General features: G+C 38.1%; 3 protein-coding genes across 3 annotated transcripts in view; 2 read left to right on the top strand and 1 right to left on the bottom strand.

The window, feature by feature from the left end:
- The window catches only part of LOC138021568 (lysosomal phospholipase A and acyltransferase-like), a 9508-nt gene extending 492 nt beyond the window's left edge, over positions 1-9016 (bottom strand). The window contains exons 1-5 of the mRNA XM_068868469.1: positions 8857-9016; positions 6502-6658; positions 4060-4277; positions 2779-3125; positions 1-1973 (exon numbers count right to left, since the gene is read on the bottom strand). The exon at positions 1-1973 is cut by the window's left edge and continues 492 nt beyond it. Coding sequence (XP_068724570.1) covers positions 1569-1973; positions 2779-3125; positions 4060-4277; positions 6502-6658; positions 8857-8920 — 1191 coding nt within the window. The 5' untranslated portion in view covers positions 8921-9016 and the 3' untranslated portion in view covers positions 1-1568. The remainder of the gene's footprint in view (positions 1974-2778; positions 3126-4059; positions 4278-6501; positions 6659-8856) is intronic.
- Positions 9017-13884: 4868 nt separating this feature from the next.
- On the top strand, positions 13885-19439 carry LOC138021060 (uncharacterized). The gene is made up of 5 exons (XM_068867934.1): positions 13885-13895; positions 14044-14209; positions 14986-15051; positions 16991-17010; positions 19139-19439. The coding sequence occupies exons 1-5, from the start codon at positions 13885-13887 to the stop codon at positions 19422-19424; spliced, it is 549 nt and encodes a 182-aa protein (XP_068724035.1). The 3' UTR covers positions 19425-19439.
- A 2188-nt stretch (positions 19440-21627) lies between these two features.
- LOC138021567 (DNA topoisomerase 1-like) overlaps positions 21628-22500 on the top strand; it is an 18994-nt gene continuing 18121 nt past the window's right edge. Inside the window, exons 1-2 of the mRNA XM_068868468.1 lie at positions 21628-21713; positions 22235-22281. The gene's annotated coding sequence lies outside the window, so the exon portion shown is untranslated. The remainder of the gene's footprint in view (positions 21714-22234; positions 22282-22500) is intronic.

Below are 22500 nucleotides of genomic sequence, written 5' to 3' on the forward strand. Positions count from 1 at the left end.
GAAATGATTTCCAATTAATGGCTTTTATATGTTCTCTATAATACTTGAACAGAAAGTTGAACTGGGTTCTTTTCCACTGAAAATTGAATCTACTGGTAAGTATCAATCAGATAATGAAAAAATCCTCCTCAAACAAGAAGGCTGCATTTCAAAGCAATGGCTCAGAGCTTTATGCCATCCAATGTTTGATCACAAGCATAAACCTTTTATTTGATTTAAATATATTCTTTTAAATTAATTGGCTAGCTAGTTGCCACAAAGGAAGGCAAATATTATTATCTTTTTTTTTTTACTGTTCTTTTTTGTGATGTTCACTCTTTAATTCTTGCCATAAAAATGACTATAAATTTCATGGACAACGCTCAATATTGTGAACTAAGGAAAAACCCTTTTATTTTATTTTGGGTTTTTTTTTCACAATTTACTAAAACTATCTTCTTGGTTTCGACTACGAAAAACAAGCTAACATTTGTTTACTTTTTCCTTCTTTTTAGTGAATATCCAAAACACTGTGACAACTGAGACAAAAAATATTTTTGTATTAATTTTTATATCATGAAGGAATCTTAAAATCATCTATTGAACCTGACTATAATCTAATTTATTAACACTGACTTGTGGATTGGCACTGAGCAGTGGCAAAGAGACAGTTTTATTATATTTTTGAGATGCCAGAGGTCAAGTGCCATTTTATATTGAACCTCTTTTTGCCCATCACCTGAACATTTAACCCTTGTGACATTTCACAGATACAAACTGTTAAATTTTACCAGCATTAGATTGGACAGTTATGGATAATGGATACCTTTACGTCTCTGCAGAGATGGAATTCACTGACAATGAAGTATAAAACAATCATTATTGCCTTGGAGAAAACCAAATCCATAGAAAAATACATATCAACCAATTGGTGGATGAGAGAACTTTTGACATATTGCAAAGTTCAAGTTGATGAAGACCACCACTCCGAGCTCCATGCTAACACATCATGGTCATATGCACTGCAAACTACATTAAGCCTTGTCTTGCATTCAACAACCCTGCCTACACTAACACAGAATAACTGTAATTATCGAGAATATCAATAATTATTAAAAACTGAACTACAGACATCAGATTTCCAGCATTTTCATTGGCTTGCTGGACACAGGCTATCAGTTGATATACCTGCTGTACCTAATATGGTCAAGGAACCCATCAGCACTAAAGCGAGCTGAAAACATTTAAATGTCTGCAGCTCTGAGAAAAAATGGACTGAAATTGTTCAAGGCAGAAATTGATGCTTCAGTGGAAGAGTTGTTGATCCTGGATTAATAAAACAATATTATTCTACTTGGGCTTGCTGGATATCTTTTAATTAATGATTATAACCAACTCCGCATGTTTTATATCACTTCACATACAGGGCGCCCTCGTAGAATAATTGTTAATTAATTATTATTAATAAACAGAGTGCATGCACAGGCACCCATACACAAATATCCACTGTTTTGGTAAAATAGTCACAGCAGGACTTACTTTGTGATTAAAGACACTAAAGACCTCCATCATAATAATCATAAAAAATGTTAATCAAGTGAAAGGAATAACTTCGTAACATACTCAATCACCCTGGAATCGCTAATGATGCCTATGTGCTCAGCTGTGGAAAATGACTTCATGACTACTTTCTGTTGTTGTTTGTTTACAAATCTCTCACAAGCTTTTAAGCTGCGAATATTGACAGTACCATCACCATCCCCAAAGAACGTTTTTGGAAAGGTATCTGGAAACTCATTTACTGCATACTTAAATGTCTCTGGGGTGGGAATACCAGTTCCGTAGAGACAATACAATGGTACATTAGGTGGATCATCAATCCAGACAGGTGGGACCTGCCCACTGATGTTAATGGCAGCAGGGTAATTGATGTCCAGGAAAAATTCTCTCAGATTACCCAGTGAGTAGTTCTGATTGGCAGTTTCAATAATAACCTGTATGAAAAAAGTCAAGACTATAAAAATCACAATCAAACAAACAGAGAACAATGCCAAAATTATTTTTTGTTCTTACACGTTTTAAAACATCATCTTTCATTCAATACATGGAATCCTTTGAGTTTCACAGGAACAGGTGAGCCCAAAAAATTGACCTGCTCCCACCTGAGTGGCTTCATAGCTCAGTAGGTAGAGCATTGCACTGGCATCACAGGAGGTTTGACTCCAATTGATACCACCTGAATTTCTCAGCTGTCTAAAACAGGCAATTGCTTAAGGACGGTGTCTACTAATTCAAGGTATTTTTGCCCCGATTTACGATTATGCAGGAAAGGTACGTAGATCTTAACAAGTGTTACAGAAATCCAAAAAGAAAATTGGGGGTAACCACGCATTTTTCAAAGATAATTCATGAACAATATTTGTAAAAAGATCTAAAATACAAAGCATTGTATGGCGTTTTTTCTCAATTTGAAGCTCAATTATGTCTAAAGAATGCACGGTTACCCCCAATTTTCTTTTTGGATACCAAGAGTACTTACGAAGACCTACCTTATCTGCATAGTTTTAAACCGCGCAAAAATATCCCTGCATTAGTAAGCATCAGCGATAGGAAATTTGAGTATCTGAAGATGCGCAGAACGTATGTGCAATAACAATAGTAGGCACCGTCCTTAAAATCTTCCAGATAAATGCGAGGACCACTTCACTCTTTCTTGTCATTTTTAATGTCATTTAAATGCCTTGGATTTAATGGTTACACCGGTAATCATGACAAATAACAATCTAGATACCAACTTACCTCTTTCATATCCCAAAAGTCTTTGCTAGGAAGCAAGAAAGCTGTGCTCTCATAAGTCCTTAAAACTGTCCTTAGATTCAGTGGCTCCACAAAGACATCAGGAAATCCCAAGTTTGATCCTGATGCATACACACGCATACTCTTAGCTGAGCCAGCCCAGGCACCTGAAATGGTGACCCACATTCTAATGTGGGTATCTTTCCAGTCTTGTGACATCTTGCTTAGAAAATGATGTGTGTAGGGGCAGCCAAGGCTGTGTGAGAGTAACAAAACGCTCGACTTTTTGTTCTTGATGTAAGTGTCTTCAATCAAAGACTTTAAATTGTCAAAGTACTCTTGCGCTGAATCTACAATATAATAAAAATAGACATTTTTAAATTTATTAACAAGTAACTTTGCATTCGGAGATACATGTAGGACAATAATAACAATTATTATACATTCAACTCTCTACCTCTTTTGTGATTGGCCGAAAGCCTACAGTAAATTTTCAAAATCAGCACCTGTGACATCATAACTGCAGATTATACAGTTATCATGTCAAGGTCACTCAAGGTCACGGGTTATCATGTCATGTATGACCACAGTGCATGATTTCTAAGGGTAATCATGTCAGGTTTGTGCACTTTGTGTTGCTTGCCATCAGTAAAGAAGTAAAAAAATGACTTCCAGGTTTGTTTTCTTCAGTTACTTATTTATTGCTATTTACTTTCTCATCAAGCTTTTTTTCAATTTTTCAAATATTGTCTAATGCCTAAAATTTTTTGTCAATCGAATTATGTGCCGCTGATTTGTATATGGTTTACTCGTTGACAAATAAATTAACAGCTCCACTCACTGTCGTGACCATTTTTTTCGCACAATGCATCTCGGTAAGGGTTATCAGCCTCAGCCTTCGGCTGATAACCCTTACCTCGACCTTGATTATTCTGGATATCACAAAAACCTCATCCAATAATTGTTTATAATATTATTATCATCGTAGAGCGGTTTTCAATTGAGTATCGAAAGTAATTAGCGAATTACTTTGGTTTATGATTACTTCACTCAGTGATTGGTTCAAAGTTCTTGCGACACTTTTTCAACCAATCAGAAGTGAAACCAAGGCTCGAGCATGCACATGCTTTGTGTCGGCTATATGTGTAATTACTTCGAGTTTTGATTGGTTTACTGGATTGTCTCCGTCCTTTTTGATTTGCCAAAGCAATTACTTTGGTTTTGGTTTTACAACACTCATTTGAAAATCGCTCTAACGATAATAACATAAAACCTAATCCTTACTTGGTGCATAACGGAAGTCAAATGGTGCAGCTCTTATTGACAAACCATCCACAAGTCCCAATTTTACCAGTGCATTTACCATATCTGCAAAGTACTCTCCAGGGTGATAAAGGGATGGATCCAAATAAGACACACTCTCCGTTGAGCCAAAATAAGGAACTCGAACTTCAACTCCAGGGGAATCACCCATCTTTTTAGTAGAATCATTGTAAGCAAGTCTATTGCATTAAAAAAATAAAAATAATCTAGCAATGCCATGTAACTTCTGTACATTGTAAAAGTCAAAAGAACGGTGAATCTCAAGTACAGTCAATGGGAGAACTCGTAAAACATTCTATTATTTTGTGTACAGTCTTGACTAGTGGTTTAATAAACAAGTAACAGCAACTTGATACAATATTCACGAGGGAGTTCCAGTTTTGAAGAAACAATGACCTTGAGAGATCTCTAAAGGTCAATCTGTTGTCTACAAAAGGCAGTCTTAAGTCGTTTTCCAAAGGCTATCATTCAAATGATAAATCAGGTCTGAAAGTTGTAGTGTCGTACCATGGAATGTGGATATTTTTATCTTGTGATTACTACAAGTAATTAGGGATTAAATACATGTATGCATCTTGCTCAGAAGGTTTTAATACTTGAGAAAATTGAAGATTTGTGATTGGGCGGTGTATCTTGGAAATGAAGAATTGTGTTCAACTTTTCTCCGAACACTGACGACTTTCATGAGGGTTTTACATCATCACTGATGTCCAGTTATGTAATGTTTTTTTCTAAATGTCATCTACCGCACTGTACCACACGACTACCACACAAACACGGTTGATATTAATATATTTTTTTTCTGGGCATTGTTTGTAGAACCAAATTTTATTCTTCAGTATCCTACCAACAGGCTCTCCAATTGGTTATTCCGAAACAGCCTTTGATTCAATTTGCTCTTGAATGGCACATGGTCAAAAGTAAGGGATTGGGCTACATGTATAAGAGAGGGAATGGAGAGCCCGACATGGTGTTTTGACCATAAGTAATTAAGTTCAGATCTTCACATATAATCGTGATAAATGTCATTGTAAAAATAAGGCATAAAATTCAAAGTGGTGATGGAACACACTGACAGCTACAGTATCTAAATTTTAAGGAAGCATTTAAGAAATAAATTACCGGCATGCAAGAAATAAACCAAGCAGATGAGCCTAGCACAATTCTGGGTGTATGGCTAAACAGTTTTGGAAAAGCCCTGGGAAGCTGTAACTCAACAAATTATTATTCTTGTTAACAACTGTGTCGGTAAGTGGAGGTTTGGTGCCTGAGACATTCTGGAGGTTCCGCTATTGGCAGCCAGCTCCAAGATGGAGACTCCACCGATGGCTGACACTCTTTGGGCTTCGTCATGCGTTCCTCCCCCACAGTGAGCACTTGTATCACGAAAATGACGACAAATTTTTTTGCAAAATAAACAAAAATTTGCCCAGTGCGTACAGGCCTTATGTCTCTTTCATGCTTCATCCAAAGAAGAAGTTGATACTTTGACACTCCCAAGGGAGCAATCTACACAGCATGGATTGTTTCCTACATGTACATGTACGTAACCCACACGTGATTTCCATATCACATTTACTTAACAAAGGGAAAGGAATGTGTGGCTCATTTCCATGCGGAAATATAACAAAACAACTGACAAAAAATTGACCACAGTCACTCCTGGTTGACTCCCGGGGGTTCCCCATTGATGAGTAAAATCATCTGGCATTAGCGATGGATCATGGCAGAGGTGTCTTTTCCCACACTCGTGAGCCCAGCGAACGCAAAAGAGAAGAGACCTCTGCTAGCAGGGAATGGCTGTTGTGCAAATCTTCCAAATTCATAAACTGGGTTTATGCTTCAAGCAAATGTAACTGAATCTTCTTCAAGATTTCTTTCAATAGGTTTCTGGGCTCATTCCAAATTCTTGATCCGAACAAACATGACTTGAACATTTCACAGCCAAGTACATGAAAGGATCATTTCTGAATGTTTCTACATGTACATGTACTTGCTTTGCTCCTCTTTGATGAGCTGACAGATTTGCAATGCACAAAAAGGAGCAGATCTCAAATCTCAAAAGGACTGTTTCAGGCTCTTCATCTCACCGCTTTCTCCATTTCTTAGCTTTTGCTTTACATGTATGTTAAACTGAACATCTCTGATTTTACCCAGCGGACAAAAAAAAGACATTTCACAGCCTTATTCTACAGTGCATCTCACAGAAGAAATCATGAGTAGAAAAAAAAAAAATTATCAGTGTCACTTGTACATACATGTAAGCCTGTAACAGTCTAACAAGACTCCCAAATCAGTGATACATGTATCTCTTTCGATTACCGGTAACACCACTTGAATTCTTAACAAAAATTTTAATGGGACTAAAAAAAATACTAAAAACTAAGAAGATTTTAAGCTCACTTTATGTTGTCAGCCCAACATTCAACAGCCTCTGGTAAGAGAGACTCTACACTCAGCCATAAGTCGAACCATGAACTTGATTTCTTTTCACACCAAAAATGTGGCACATGTGCTTTGTTGATGCGACCTTGAAGTTGACTTCCTCCATCTCCAGGAACTTAAAAGACAGACAATGATTGTTTTATATATTAAAGAAAGAATTCTCTAGCAATAAATGGATTCAAGTACAAACAGTGTATTTAGTACATGCAATCCCATAGTTTAAAAATACAATGTTAAAAGAGTCTTGTTTGCCATAAAACTGCATAGCGAATAATAGGGAACCTTAATCAAGCACGACAATGACGGCTACAAGAACGTTGTCTAAAAATATTATAACCCATTACTGTAATAATTTTGCGATAAACTCCACGTCATTCGCCTTGGAAACTGTGAGAATGGTGTGGATATTTAGAGAGAAAATTGAGAATTCATCATCAGGTGCTCTCATCCACCACATGACCTCAAATTTGATTATTTCACGTTGTTGTCAAGATGAGAACAGCAAAGAAATGTATCAAAATGTAAAGCACACATGCAGGGCGTGCAGAAGTATTGTTTTTGCTAGTTTAAACCTATTGTTATGTGACGTTCCCATAGCCACCGTCTTGCTTAAGGGCCCCAATCTTTCATTTAGAACAAATGGTTTCAAATCCACAGTCCTATACACATGTAGCACCGGATGACTTTCATAATTATTGTATATTCTCTAAACTATAAGTGACCCAAGTTTTAAGCCTTGAATAAAAAAAGGCACCTGTTCATTTTTACTGGAATTTTCCTATATTTAATGCTCTGCCATTACTAACTTGAGAGAGCTGGATCAAGGAGAAAATGACTTCAAAGACTCACTAGTTTAATAATGCAATGGATGTGTACATGGCTGAATTAATATGTAACACAGGAGTTTCGGGCTTTCAGACTTTTTACTTTAGTAAGTTATGTGTGACATGTATAATACGCTGCATTTACACGTTGAAATTTTAAGCTAGTGACTGAGTAAATGATGTTACTTTTCCCAAAATCCAACACTGTAAGATCTAATCGGTCCAATTGAACAAGAGCAATGACGGACCATGAAATCCAAAACTTACACTTAAAGTAAATGGGCTTTCAAGTTTGGATAAAAATCAAAGCTCAAAATTTTGCCAAACAGGTGTTAAAAGCAAGGACACTTTCAAAATCTGAAGAAAAAAAGAAGGTACAGGGTTTCAGGGCCAATGAAACACAACGAAACGACAGAACAGAACAACAATAACTGTTAAGAATCCCAACAGTTGGAGGCAAACCAGTTGGCTATTTACAAGAGCAGCTGGGAAGTTGAACCAGGGACTATCAGGATCAAATTCAACGAGTCGACAGAGCGAGTGTTGAACCCGGGATCTCCGGATCTCAAGCGCTCTAACCACTGGGCCACACTGCCTCCCCAATCAGTTGATGGGGGTGTGGAGAATAAGTAATATTGGAGAGGTTATTCGTTTATAGCCAAACGGGGAACGGCAGGCTCCTGCTTATCGTAAAAGCGTGAAAATTCCCTCAATTTAATGTGTCTCATTCACTTGAGAAGTTGCTTGACAGGACAGAAATGAGCTAATATCACGCAGGGTTCTTGCATTTTTGGCAAAACCCTAATTTCACTCAGACGTTTGCCGTTTGGCGTATAAAACGTCATGCTTATCCTTTCTATTCCTTAAAACAGAGATTGAAGATGTGATGAATATGTGGAGGAGACCTAGACAGCATTGAGGATATGGATATTAGGGAGCTTTAAAGAATAATCACACCAACACAGTGACTTCTTCTTGTGTCCCCTGAAGATCTTTTTAAGCCTTAGTGATGCTTTAATTAATATCACATGTGAGCGATCCTCAATTATGTTGTTACTCCTCATTTTGCTCAGGGTTTCCAGTGAGACTATTGGATTGTTTAGGAAACCATAGGCATGGATGAACATGACAAAAAATGCAAAGGTCATGATACCTAACACAAGAATTGTGTCGTAAACCGGGCGATCTTGTGAAATTGGAGTACAGCTGTGTATGTAAAAAAGCCACGTCGCAAATGGCAAAATCAAACAACGCTAACGCATTCATCCCTAAATACATTCCTGCAAACTAATAGAGAATCATCTAAATAAAATATATACGCACAAAATCATAGTTAATCACTCGCAAATTCTTAGAAAGGATTGTATTACCAGTGTTGCAATTGCGTATGCTTTTCCGGTTACGCAAACGATAACTTGAGTTCGAACAGATATCGATCGACTTTTAAGAAGAATTCTACCTTCACAGCTGTGATCGTCACCAAACTTACCAATGATAACGGGAGTCTTCGCATTTAAAACAGCAAAAGCGCTAAAAAGAACAACAAAAAACATTGTCTATGACCTGGCGGTTGGCCAACGGCCCGGCGAAGTCACTTTTCGTCTCTTTGAGTCAGCGGCTTACATCATCAGAACGTATTGACAGTCCTCCTTCACGCCCTCCATTGTATCTTTATAGCTCCTCTTCAGAATGTCCCTAGGTGGGCCTTCAATTATCTTGTTACAGACAATGGATCTATCTGCACGTACCGGAAAGTATTGTATTTTTGGTCACTTGCGATTAGTCTTTATTTGGAGTTGTTTTGTTTTCTGTCTTTTGTTTCATTTGTTTTACGTAATCTGTGCTCCAGTACCTGCAGAAGGAACCCAGACAATAGTTATATGATCATTCCAGGGTTTACCAAAGATCAAGTGGAGGCCAAAATTTGGGAAAGGGTCCAGAGGGAAGTGCTAGTATTAGCCACCTTGAAAAATGCCAAATTCGATGACCAAAATCTGATCTACATCTACATCTTTAATCTACAAAGGTTTTCCATTACATAGAAGTGGTCAGGTATAACTCACAGCATCGACATACAGGTCACTTACAAATAAATAAGAAATATATTAAAATAGATATAAGTGAAAATAAACACTATCAAATACTTGTTGTAACCAATTATAATTAAATTACTTATGGCTCCGTTTGAGCCATCATATGTTTCAGATTCAATCACAGAATCAATTAAAATTTTTCTAGCAAAAAAACTCAACTTATAAGTTTTTCCTGATGAGCATGGTTGAATGAACTTCTTAGGATTATACTGGCGAGTGATTCTTCCCTTAAGCTTAATGTGGTCAGGAAAACTGTATTGTTTAGGGCCTTCCTCATAAGTTGGAGTCTCTCCTCTGAAGCGATAACCAAGCATGCTTTTTTTGTCTTTTTTTTTTACCCTCACAGCCGTACAGCCAGCCATGCAGTATTGTTTTTGTTTTAATTCTACACATTATTTGCCGGTTAGATCTCCCAGGATCCGGCGCTGCTACTTTGTTCAGCTGGCCCTTGCATAAAAAAAAAATGTTTACAAGTACGTCTTTTAAAAAGTTCGTAACTAACCCAGATTCTCTGATGATAAGAGATTTGTGTAACTTTCATTGAATTTTAGTTCATCCATAGAAAGTAAACATGAAATCAGCCGCTTGTTAATAAGTTGGGAAATGAAAGAGTTTCTAAGAAAACAAAAAGGATTCTCCCCACGGGATACCTACCAGGGCAGTGACTGCCGTGATTATTACATCACGTGATCTTGGCGCCTGCGTACAAGCTGTAAGTGGAGACTTAGCCATTTCTTTTGTTCATCGCGCTCGTTGGGAAACGTCGACACTTAGAAAAAATTTTGTCGAATTTGTGTAGAATGAACGGAGAAACTACCCCACATCTCGTTCAAGTTAAGCAGGTAAAATAGTTGTTGAATCCGTTTTATGTGGATTAACTTGGGGAATGGTTGTGTGTTTTCTACGCTTTTTTCGTGCTTGGTTAGAGCTTGCCTCTAAAGAGCAATATTTCTTGAATGCAGTCGGCAAGTGAATCTCAAGGAAACGGTAGCGTTCCTTTGGTGAGCACCGATTTCCTATTTTGAAAACAACAAAAGTTTTCTGTGGAATCTGTCCTTCTTTGGGAAAGCTTGAAAGGGATGGTGAAGTTTCTGTCGTGAAGTGACGTGTAAGCGGTGTTTTTATTCCGTTTCAGGCGCAAAGAAAACAAAAGCCGGGAGGTATTAAAGATGAAGGTAACGTTAAGTCTTGGCCGACCCGACCGCTCATTCAATTTCTGCGAATCAGTACTTCCAAATCACCAGTGCTTACAGTGTTTTATTTGCCTAATCCTTTACCGGGATAACTCCTAACTTTTTCGCCCTCGTTTCTTTGTAACAAAACCAAGGTAGAGGCTGTATCTCTCTACTTATCGCTCAAAATACTGTTGAATTCTTCCTTAATTAAACACCGAAGCACATGTAAGCTTTTATTCTGCCCCCATTGCTTGGCATGCCAGCTATCTGTCCCTGCCCATAACATTGAAAAGTTAATCTCCTTCTCTAGAAAATAAATGAATTGATCAGTTTTTATTTTGTATACGTTATCTTTAGGCAGAGAAATCGGCAGTTAAATAAGTTAGCGAAGCCTCGAGTATCACGCGAAATGGGCCAGTGGCGATGTGGATTTCACGTTCATGTCCATTTCTCCTGATCGATCATAATAATATTGTTTCCTCCTTATTTGGTGTTCGTGATTACTTACTGCGAAAAGGTCATTTCATCTTCTCGATATCTATTTTGTCAAAAAAAAAAAGCTAAAGAAAAATCCAACGACATCGCAATTCAGCTCTCTCGTATAAAAGTGGAAGAAAGATCGTGCATTTCAATTGAATTAAATCAATGTCGTGATCGTCTTTGAAGCCGCCTTGACAAAGGGGAATTAAAATATTTTGTTTCTCGTTGAACATTAGAAAGTGCGGAAGAAGCGCGATTATTTTCGACGATCTAATGAACATTTTTCATGTCCTAGGGCCTGACAAGAAGAAAATCAAGCTCACATCTTCGCACGTAAGTCTGTTTTTGAAACTCACCAAAGCCATCTTCAATCGTTTTACGCGAAACAAAGTGCTATTTGGTTATGCGATTCGTTTAGCTTGTGTATTAACGTGCTACCTATTCTTTTGCATCATGCTGGTTCGGCTGAATCCCTGATTATGCTGATTCCAACTCAATAAGGATGGTGAAAGGTGAGGACACCTAATCTTTTTAGCCTGACGGACATTTTGATCACGGTAACAGCGCTGACTGCGGCGGAATAGGATGCCAGAAGAATTTATCGTGACAATAATTTCCTTTCGGGGAGAGGGAGAGTACTTTTTTCTCGCCAATCAGTCAGTTTGTTTTGGTGTTTGTTGTCTTTGTGAAACATTTTTGGGATATTTCATTCACCACATTAATGTCAAATTCAACGTTTTTTCAAAATTGTACTAGGAAACTGAAGGAAAGGTGATCAAGAAAGGCAAAACTGCACATTCCATTTATTCAGTGCCTTACAGTGTACCCTCTTCCTATTTTATTTTTATAGTGTACCCTCTTCCTATTTTACCATAAATAAGAAACATCCTCAAAATAAAGTGAAAAGGTGGATTGGACCTTCTCATCAACTCAAAGCCATTGACTCCTGGGACCCGTTTCTCGAAAGTCCCGAAACTTTACGGGCCATTTTCGGGTGTCACAATTCCAACGGAGATGATTTAATTCGTCAAACTTCATAATTATTTTTATTTTTGTTACCTTGAAAACATGTTAAAAGATCGGCTTTCCAAGACAAGCAGTTGGCAGTTTCTCAAATGACTTTTCGGGTCCGAAAGTTTTCGGGACTTTCAAGAAACGGGCCGCTGGGAGTGAGACTTAAGAACGTTGACGCTAATTGTTTGTGCGCAACTTTTACTGCACAGGTAACGCGACTGTAATATGTCGCGCGTTGCTTCAAGCATTAGGTTAAGATCTTATGTTGACAAAAATGCCGGGGGAAAATTTCCAGGTCGTCTAAAGAATGGCACATTTATTTCCAAATAAAGATAGCACCTGGTTGAACTTCTTTGCTATGCGTGAAAAAGTTTTTTTACAAAAACCTTTCATCGGTCGAGCCTGTGGTAGGTTCCACACCTTCCCTGACAGGTCACGCAAAATCGTGACAAACTAAATTTTCCAAGAGCTTCGCAACATCACATCGATTTTACTCGTTTAAATCAGCGGTGACACCTATTTCTTAAGACATGAATCACTTGCTCTTCTTACAATCTACAAAATATGATGAAATGAAGAAAATCACAATGTAAGAAGTTATCTTTTTTAAATTTTTTTTTCCGCGTGTCCTGAGTTCCAGAAGTGGTCACAATGGGTAGGGCTTGCAAAAACACTCGTTAAGGATTAACTCTACTGTTTACGACATTCCCAGTGGCATGCAATTATCTAAAAAACCCACTCCTCTATGTCTATGCACAGAAACCTTCACTCTAACATATTATTTTTATGATTTTCGATGGATGAGTAGATGAGACTGCATCAATCTTGTTACATGACGACCTATCTATCGAAATTAGGGCATTTTTCCCTTGCCTTTTTCTCCAAAACAAAGTCGGTGACCCCCCATTTCTTTTTTCATTTTTGGAATAAGTAATTTATGACCTAACTTCAGGCGAGAAATTAAACAAATTTCAATGTGGGAAGATTTTTGCGGGAACGTCCTTCAAAGATTTTACCCTGTCTAACACCAGACTATACAGATCATCACCAGACCATACAGACTATCATTTCCCACCCTGGTCAGAGTTTTTCTCCGTCCTTGTGTGGGCCCATTTCCATTAGTAGGGCTAACGCTCACATAGTTCATATGGGGTACAAAACTAGCACTTCACATTATACTCTAATCAGTTATGTCTGTTAACAACAGACTACTCCACTTGTCAACTGGGGATATCCTTGAGGGCATTTGAGGTGTCAGTGGATTAAGCAGGCAAAAACAATGTCCCCATCATTAATTAATCAGTTATAGAAGTCTTAAGCGTGTACATTATAATAGGGAAGATACATGTATCTGTTTACACGCATTGCATTTGTTATTCAAATGTGCCAACCTCAGGAACAAAATACCCTTGTTTTGACAACCAATGAGGCTCTGGTTGGCACATTAATGACAATCGGTGACATCAACAATATCTTCCCTATATTATAGAAGACACAAGTGCTTCACTAACTAGGTAGACTTCAAAATCAAATCACATTTTACCCAAGTTCTGGGGCCAAAGCAAGGAAGCAATGAATTAAACAGAGCAGATGGTGTACATGTTACAAGCAAGTCATAGTTGTACATGCAGCAGTAAAGCTGGAAAACTGTTGTCACTTGAACCTGCAATACATGTAGTCTAATGGTCATGCTCTCAGGTGTTTCCGTATAGCTCAGCAGTTGAGAGCATCCAACCTAATAATCAAAATCTGGGTATGGCTTTCAGGTTTGCTTTTGTTTGTGCCTGCTTGTCAACGTACATGTAACATGATATTTTTTTGTGTAGGACTAAAACAGTCACTAAGTTACCATCGACAATGAGCAATAATTATTATTGATTGTTTACAGGCCTAATTGAATACATTTTCATTCAGATCAACACACAGTCCAATTAAGCAGTCCTTGTTGAATACCCTGCATAAACCTCATGTCAATTCTGTATTGAACCAAGATCCAAGCACATCACCTCTAAATAGATCTAATCCACCAAACATCCACCGTTCTTCTGAAGTTGCCATTAAAAAAGAGGTGACAACACCGGTAAGTAAATTTTATTTTCCACTTGGCTACTTGCCCATTAACATTATAAGCAGCTAGTCTATCATCCTTCCCAGGGTGCATTATGCCATTAACATTAATACTTGCAAATGGATTACTCACTTAGCACAACTTTTATCTCCCAAAAGAATTACTATATTAGATACCCTAACAGAGTAATGTTGTTCTTTTTGTTAAGGGTTATGACCTGTAGTCATGCTTTTTTGCTGGCCTCCTTTGATAAGGAGGTTTGTTATCTAATAGTTATCTCTGTATAATTTTGATATACCATACCTCACCTTTGTTTTTTAAAATGATGGGTTGTTATCACAGGGCTTTTTTTGGGAGGTGACAGTGGGATATTGTATTCAACCATTGCTGCAAGAAGAGGCGGTTACCTACGAGTGTAATGATGACATTAAACAACACAATCACACATAATTGGACCCGTATGAGGCCTGGAAATACCATGAATGAGGCTGGGAGATAAGGTCAAAATCATGATTTCGACCTTAAGCTGGCTACGATACTAAAATTACAATGTAGTTAAGCCAAGTTATTTTCGGAGCATCATGACAGCCCTGTATCCACGGGATAAATTGCCTTTCCGTGGATCAGAGATTGATGTCAAACCCAAAAGGAGGATATGGCAATTTCTAATAAAAAAATTGCCAATTCAGTTATGTGTGACCCAACTCCCCTCCTTAATGGTCACCAACACTTGTTTGGTGTATTGCAAACAGAAGTATTTTAATTAATTGATCTGAATCATTGGTCAGGTGAAACAATCACGTGCTGCGTCAGGGCGGATGGAGAGTGATGATGATGATGATGATGTCCCTTTGGTGAGTGTGCAACACTGTACATGCATTTATAGAATGATTGCACTGTACTCTTGGAAACTACTTTTCAAGAAGTCAGAGTCATTGTTTTGAGTATTTAGGATGAAGAGAATTACCATTGATTACTAAAATACTTTTAGTACTGTACCCTCCCCATTTTATGTACATAGTAGTCTATATACCTACATGTATATATGATTTGCTTTGGCACTGTGCCAATCTTGCTCTGCCGAGTGGGCTATTGACCGATGGCCCTTGAGAGCGAAGAGTTTAATTGTTTTGGTATCGTCCAACTAGTCAGACAGAAAAGGCAATAATAAAGTTGGCAAATGCAAGTTGAAGAGATATTTATTTGGGGATAAAACGAAAGAAAGCGTCACGCTTTTCGCTACTTGAGGACTATTACTAATGGTCGTCTAGTAGCGTAGCCAATCAAAATGCAGGATTTGCATTAGTCCGCTAGTTGGGTGATACTAATTAAACAATAGAGTGTTTCTGTCGAGGAACTATCGGCTGATCGTTGCCCCAGGGTTTTTGTTAAAGCCGGGACACCGGGACCTTTACTCTGCTATTTTTATTTTTGTCCCGGCTATTTTAAGCGCAGGTTGTACAAGGATTCTTTCAATATGAAGAGAATAGTCAACCGATATTTGTATTTTATTATTTAATATTTTCTTAAACCAAATCGTGCTTTATTTCTCTGTTACTGGGTATTGTTAGTTGTACCACAATTTGCGTACATGTACGTGTAGCTGATTTGGAGTTCATGACAAGATGTTATCAAGTAACAGAAAACACATTGATTGGCGTGCCCTGCTTTCGTCATTAGGGAGTTTAAACAAATTGCTATGGCGGGCTCTAATACGGCTGCCGGAAGTAAATTTCTTCAAAAATGAGACACTGTGCATGTTAGTCGGTTATGGTCAGCCATAGCGCGTAGGAAATGAAGCGGAAAATTGACCAGTATTTTACCCAAAGGTACCCATTAGGCCTCACAAATTCAAAAATTTTCTGGGGGAGGCCCCCCTTACCCCCTAGTGGGAGGGGGACGACCCCCTACCACACCTATCCCAACTTGGCACAGCGTGCCAAGATGGCAGCAGAGCCGCCATCCTGGTCCTTGCTATATGTTCAATTGTCCCTGCTATTAAAAATCATAACAAAAACCCTGTTGCCCCGCGGAAATTTGATGTTCTTAAAACAAATATTTGCCTGAGAAGCGAAGCTTCGAGGGCAAATAATGCTAGTTTTAAAAACATCAAATTTCCAAGGGGCAACTATCAGACCGATAGTTCCGAGACATAAACACTCTATTGTCTTTATTGTTCGCTACTAAATTTTCTTCCGCGCGCCAGCTCAAAAATCATGTTGAATTATTTTCAACTTTATTAGACAAAAGCCGTGTCAGCCAATGTAAAATTTGAAAAAGAAAACAAACAAAAATCCTCTTAATACAATTTCGATTGTTTATTTTCCATAAGGCCGCTTGTTTACAGAGGTATTTTCAGCGGACGACTACTATCCATCCAGGTATTTTCCTCGGACGGGCACTATGGGCTGATAGTGTCTCTCCGCAGACGAACACTATCGCGTCACGTGATCAATTTAAACCAATAAGAATCGGAGAAAATTTAGTGGTGAACTATAATCTACAATAGTCCCTGATGCTGTCTTTCTGCAAAGAGACTGCCTCCATCAAATTGTATGTACAATAGTGCTGGGCTTCACTTGATCAGAAAATTCTTAGACTATTAACAAATCACATTCAATTTGTCAGCCTGAGAGTTACCATGCAATTTCTAGAAACACTGAATTACGAGGAAAAAAGGACAAACCCAATAATGCACATTGACAGTGGTTTCCCAAAATAGGGCTTTGATTTGGTTTTGTGGGAGTTGCTATAATTTATGTGACCCCATTAATTACTTTGTTCTTGTTTCAGGCTGTCAGGGCCATTGCAAAGTAAGTGTTTTGGTGCATGTATACAATGTCATGTAGTTATAATCTTGTTCTTTTTATATGCTTTAGTACTGTACATGTGTGATCCACTACTTGAAATACTTGAAACTAAGAGTTATGTGTTCATGTATTTTAAAAAAAAGTCAAGTCTGTTTACGAGCCTAGTGGGCCATCAGAGCTAGAGCTTATTCCGGTTTCTGTGGCATGAAGTGACTAGGAGTATTTGTACTTCCCCCTGGATGAGATGCCAGTCCATTGCAGGGTTCTCCCCAGCATTTCGCCGGTACCCATTTATACACCTGGGTGGAGAGAGGCACCGTTGGAGTAAAGTGTCTTGCCCAAGAACATAACACGATGTCCCCGGCCGGGACCTGAACCTGGCCACTCAATCTGGAGTCGAGCACACTAACCATGAAGCCACCGCGACTCCCACATTTATTTTAAAAAAAAATGCTGAAATTTGAGTTAGTTGCAGTTACAAGACTAATGGCTGGATTCAAGAAGACAAAATAATAATTTTGTTTTCGGTGGACACAAATTCGAGTCCAACATTTTTTTGTCCATTATCCAACTGGTTGTCTCCTGGCATTTAGAGTTTCCCTTTTTTATTTCTTTTGTATTACTAGATGCATAAACTTTAGCATAAAATTATACCATATTTTATATAGGGTTAAATGCAATTTAACTTAGTTAACAACCAGGAGCAAGTTGCCCAGTTTGTCTGGCATTGCTTGGCGTTAGCGTTAGAGTTTATCAGTATTTTGGGGCTGTACCTGCAGCGTTTTTAGCGTGTGCGTGTGTTATTTGCATGTGGGGCTTTTCCGGGATGTCTTCTGGCAGTTCTAGCGGTCAGCGGTTCTTTTGCGTGCGCCTGCGCATGTCCTCGTGGTTTTGCTTGGCTCAGTGTTTGGTGTGTTGGCGCTCGGGTGCTTTCAAGTATTTCCCCGCCCTCCTCTCCCTACTCAGGGGAGTCAGGGCCCCTCCTTTATAGTTTTTCCATTGAACTCACTGTTGAGTGTGACAGGTGCTTGATTTGGGGTCTGGTGTGGTGGGCGGGGCTCGTGGCTGGGTTGCAGGTAGGGCAGGCTTATGGGGTGTTCCACCGACCTGGGTTTGGGTCGTTGGTACCAGTCCCCAGATCCTTGGGCACCCAACCTCTATTTGCGACACAGGCGTTAAATACTCTTTCATAAATGAGCAGGATTGTTTTGTCTGGTTTTAAACCATAATGTGAAGCTGAGTGGCTCTAGAAAACATGACCTGCAAGTTCATTGAATGGCTTCAAAAACTTTTCACAAAGTGTGGCCCTCTGGAGTCCGAACAAACGTTTAAATTGTGAGAGGGGAACATCAGCATGCACACAAGAAAAACAAGCTTAATGCCTTATTAAAGTACACTGTATGGTTTGTATAAAGAATTCTAATACACATGCATGCATGTGATGTTCAATATTATTGTTGACCTAATAGCCTGATTTGCTCATGAATTATTAATGAGTTTTCAATGTGCAAGTGCTAACCACCTCCACCTGGACAGGTCATTTAAACTGACCAAATTGCATACTATCAAATTCTTCACTATGCAAGAAACAAATAAAAGCATGACCAGGAGTTTTATCATACCTCTTTTTTATCGCCTGTTCAGGTAATATGCTTTTCTGTCAGTATGCGGCTCAAAAATAAATCCATTATTAGTTTTTTGTCAGAATAAAACAACCAGCGTTATCTTGAACTCCTGCTTTTACGGAAAGGGTGTTTTACAACAAGCTGGTCTTTAATTGAATTAATCGCTGGCACCCAAAGTAATTAAATATTCCCTGCCTCTTAAAAATAATTAATTTATTTTACTTAAGTGTCTCAAACCATGTTGAAACTGGTATCTCTATTTTGCAACTGCAGAGTGGCTGAAAATTGCTCAAAATACTTAGAGGCTCTCTGTTTGTTTTTAATTTAAATAGAAACATCTTGTCAACTCAAGCCCCTTCCATTTTTGGTTAAAAGATACCCAGTGCAAGAGGTTTCCTCTGGCTGGTAAAGAGGGTGTGTGGTATACGCTAAAATGAAATGCTTAAAAAAGAAAGAAATATCAGTTATTTATTTCATCTTTCCCTTGTCTGCTCTGATTTTAACAGACACTCAGCCGTCAAAGTGAAAAGTGAATCGGTTCAATCAGCTCTGAACAGCACCATTGAAGAAAAGACCAAATCCTTAAAGCCAGATAAACATGATAAGGCAAAGAATGGAAAACCAGTGAAGCAAGAAAAGAAAGAGAACAAGAAAGAGGAAGGTACAAAAAAGGAGAAGAAGGAAAAGAAATCAGAGGGAGCAAATATTGCAAAGAAACCAATTATTGATGGTGATGAAGATGATGATATGTCTTTGGTGAGTGTTCTTCTCTGGCCATTAATTAATTTTTAAATTCATTTAATGCTCAGTGCAGATTAATTTGGCAGATTTAAGGTGGCTCTGGTTTTGCTGCACAGATTGTTTTTAAACTTTGCAGAAAGTTTCATCTTGGCCTGCTGATCACTTTCAAGCAATGAAAATCAGGGTCACGGAGTTGGTTTTCGAGATATGAGCAACTAAAGACAAAAATAATAAAGTTTGTTTTTATAGGGTTTCCCATTGCCATGGTGACTTGTTACGTCACAATAATGACCACATCTTGTTTAGTAATAATTGATGTTTCATAATGTGGTATCATAACAAGTCATTGCCAATAAATTAGGACATCGTGTTGTAGTGCCAATCCTTCTAATACATGTAAGAAGGTTGCTTGAAAGCATTAAAACTGGTTAGTGAGATTTTTTTTTCCTCTTTGCATGTAATTAGTTTTAATTGTGTTCAATTTCATCTCTTTTTGTTGTATGTTTCCATTTGGATCCTTGATTGAAGGCAAGGTGGGTACCATTCACTCTTTGCATGGGTATTTTTGAAGCCCTTTTCAAAGATTATTAACTAAAAAGAAATGCATACATTGCTGTGCAAAGTGAATAATCAAAAGTGTTTGCAACATACATTTGTATTAACAATGAAAAGTCAATACGTTTGTGGAACTGACCAATGTGTGTGCCAACTAATTTTTTCCTGACATGTTTTTCCTTTATCATTCATTTTGACACCTGCTCATAATGTTATGTCAACAAAGATAAACTTCCAATTAACAAGTGTGACAAAAATAGTGTGTTCGTTTATTTTCAGTCGCCTAAATTAGATTGAAACTGTTTTGTCTTGGTGTAATTTTCACCAGTTGTGAAACAGATTGCAAAGTACAAGACTCTTGGCTGTCATGCAGTACAGAGTTTTGTAGTCCACAATGCCATTTCATCGACTTTAATAGGGACTGGAAAGTCAGCACAATCAACGCATTTGAGGCCATGGCAGGATCAAAATATTTTACACCTTCTAAGGAATGACTTGAAACATCTTTTGACTACATGATAGTTAAATTATTATTGGGAACATTTTTACATTAGGAAGAACAAGACTCTTAAGACTCCTAAGGACAAGAAGAAAGCGCCATCAGCAAAAAGTGGAACACCTGGCCAAAAGTCGAGTACTTCAGCATCTGTAAGTATTGTAAAATCAAAATGAAAGTGGGAAGTGATCGTAACCCCCCCCCTCCCCCCCCAAAAGATGATGAGACGTAACATCATCTGGCATTAGACAGAGTAAAATCTGTCAAGTCTCACTCCTACATAGGAGCCATTGGCTTTTAAAAGCAATTGTCTGTTATGAACACCTGAAAAATTCATGTAGCTTCAACGGGTTTCGAACCCATGACCTCTGTGATGCCGTTGCAATGCGCTCTACCAACTGAGCTACATGTATGAAGCCACTCAGTTGGAGTGAATTTTCTTGGCTCATGTGTCTCTTTTAAAAACCACAAAATTGAGAAGTGATCTTCACACTTAGCTAGACAATTTAAGTAATTTCGTCCATAACCAGCACTTCAAACATAAATTTATTGTATTCAGTTGACCAGTCAGCAAGTCAGTGACATTCACTCACAAAGACAGAGACAGACAGACAGAGAACTGATCAATTAGTTAATCGTTCAGGTTCGTGTTAAACAATTCTATAAATGGAACTGTGACATAAAAATTGAGAATGATTGAAGATTTTTTTTTGCATGGTTTTGTTCTGTAATTACACAGCGCAAGAGAAAGAAAAGTGCTGCTGATGAAAGTGACAGTGATGAGGATAGCAAACCTCTGGTGGGTGTCATTAAGTTAATATTTTGCATTAGTTTTAAAATTTAATGAATTTTAATTATTATTGTTCTGTGTGCACCTGTTGCAAACAAAAACCATTGGTTCCATTTGTCATAACCAGACTTTTGATGTAACTTGCAGAGAGGGCATTCATTTATACTGAAACAAGTCACTCCTGGGAAAATGCATTTAATATTATTTGTAACTTGGTGGCCAGTCAACAGGCTATGCTGCTTATGCATACATGCACAGCAAGTTACATACAGGCTAAACTGTCCAAATGTGACAATAATACGCATGTACATGTAAGCTCTATAACATACAACACAACAAAAAAGCCAGATTTACATGATACACTTGCTAAAATGAGAGTTGTTTTTAGGCAAAGAGTGCGAAGAAAAGCTCGTCAAAATCGGTGAAAAAAGAAGAGAAAGGTGGCTCATCAAAGAAAAAGTCAAAGAAGGAAGAGAAAGGCGATAAAACAGACAAAGAGGTGAGATCCCTTCTATAATATCTCTCACCATTTAAGAACTGCATTGCTAAAATAATAGAGGTTGGGTGCCTATAGCTGGGATATGTCGAGGGGCTTTCACAGCCAGCCAGCCACTAGACCAACCTACTTGTTTGTCCTGGCTATAATCTTTAACCCTTTGATACCCAAACCTACCCAAACCGTCTAACGCCAGACAATTTTTCTCGTCAATGGGGAACCCCCAGGAGACAATGGGTTAAGTGAAGTGATTTCAAGAGGTTCCATCTTGCAAGGAAGTTTAAGCAAAATTGGACTGCTACAGTCACCTCCTTGCCCTCAGTGTCGGGCTCCAAATGCAGTTTTGCATCATGTAAATACTACAACTTCTACTATCCAATTTTTGTTCTCCTTAAAATATGTTTTCCGTGTACCCATTACGAGTAAATAACCCCACAACACAAGTTATAAGCAGCATTCTCATGGTCATTTCCATGTCTGAGTTATGTGTAACTTAATTTCAAACACTGCTTACTTACATTTAGGAAAAAGGTAAAAAGAAGAAGGAAGAACAGAAAGAAGTCTGGAAATGGTTAGGATTTTAACTTTGCATTTGCTTACGCTTATTTTTTACCTAGAGTATTCTTTGCTTTTGGTAGTGCTGAGTATTTTTACAAATGTATGCACACCTCATTGAGAATGTCAAAGAAGCTTTTGTGCTGTACACTCTTCGAAGATTACGTGAAGTGATTTAACTTAAGTTTTGTGCCTTTCCATTTGTTTTAAAAATTCTTATGGGTTTATCATTCAG

Source organism: Montipora capricornis, chromosome 10 (assembly GCF_036669925.1).
Source record: "Montipora capricornis isolate CH-2021 chromosome 10, ASM3666992v2, whole genome shotgun sequence".
Classification (NCBI taxonomy): Eukaryota; Metazoa; Cnidaria; class Anthozoa; order Scleractinia; family Acroporidae; genus Montipora; species Montipora capricornis.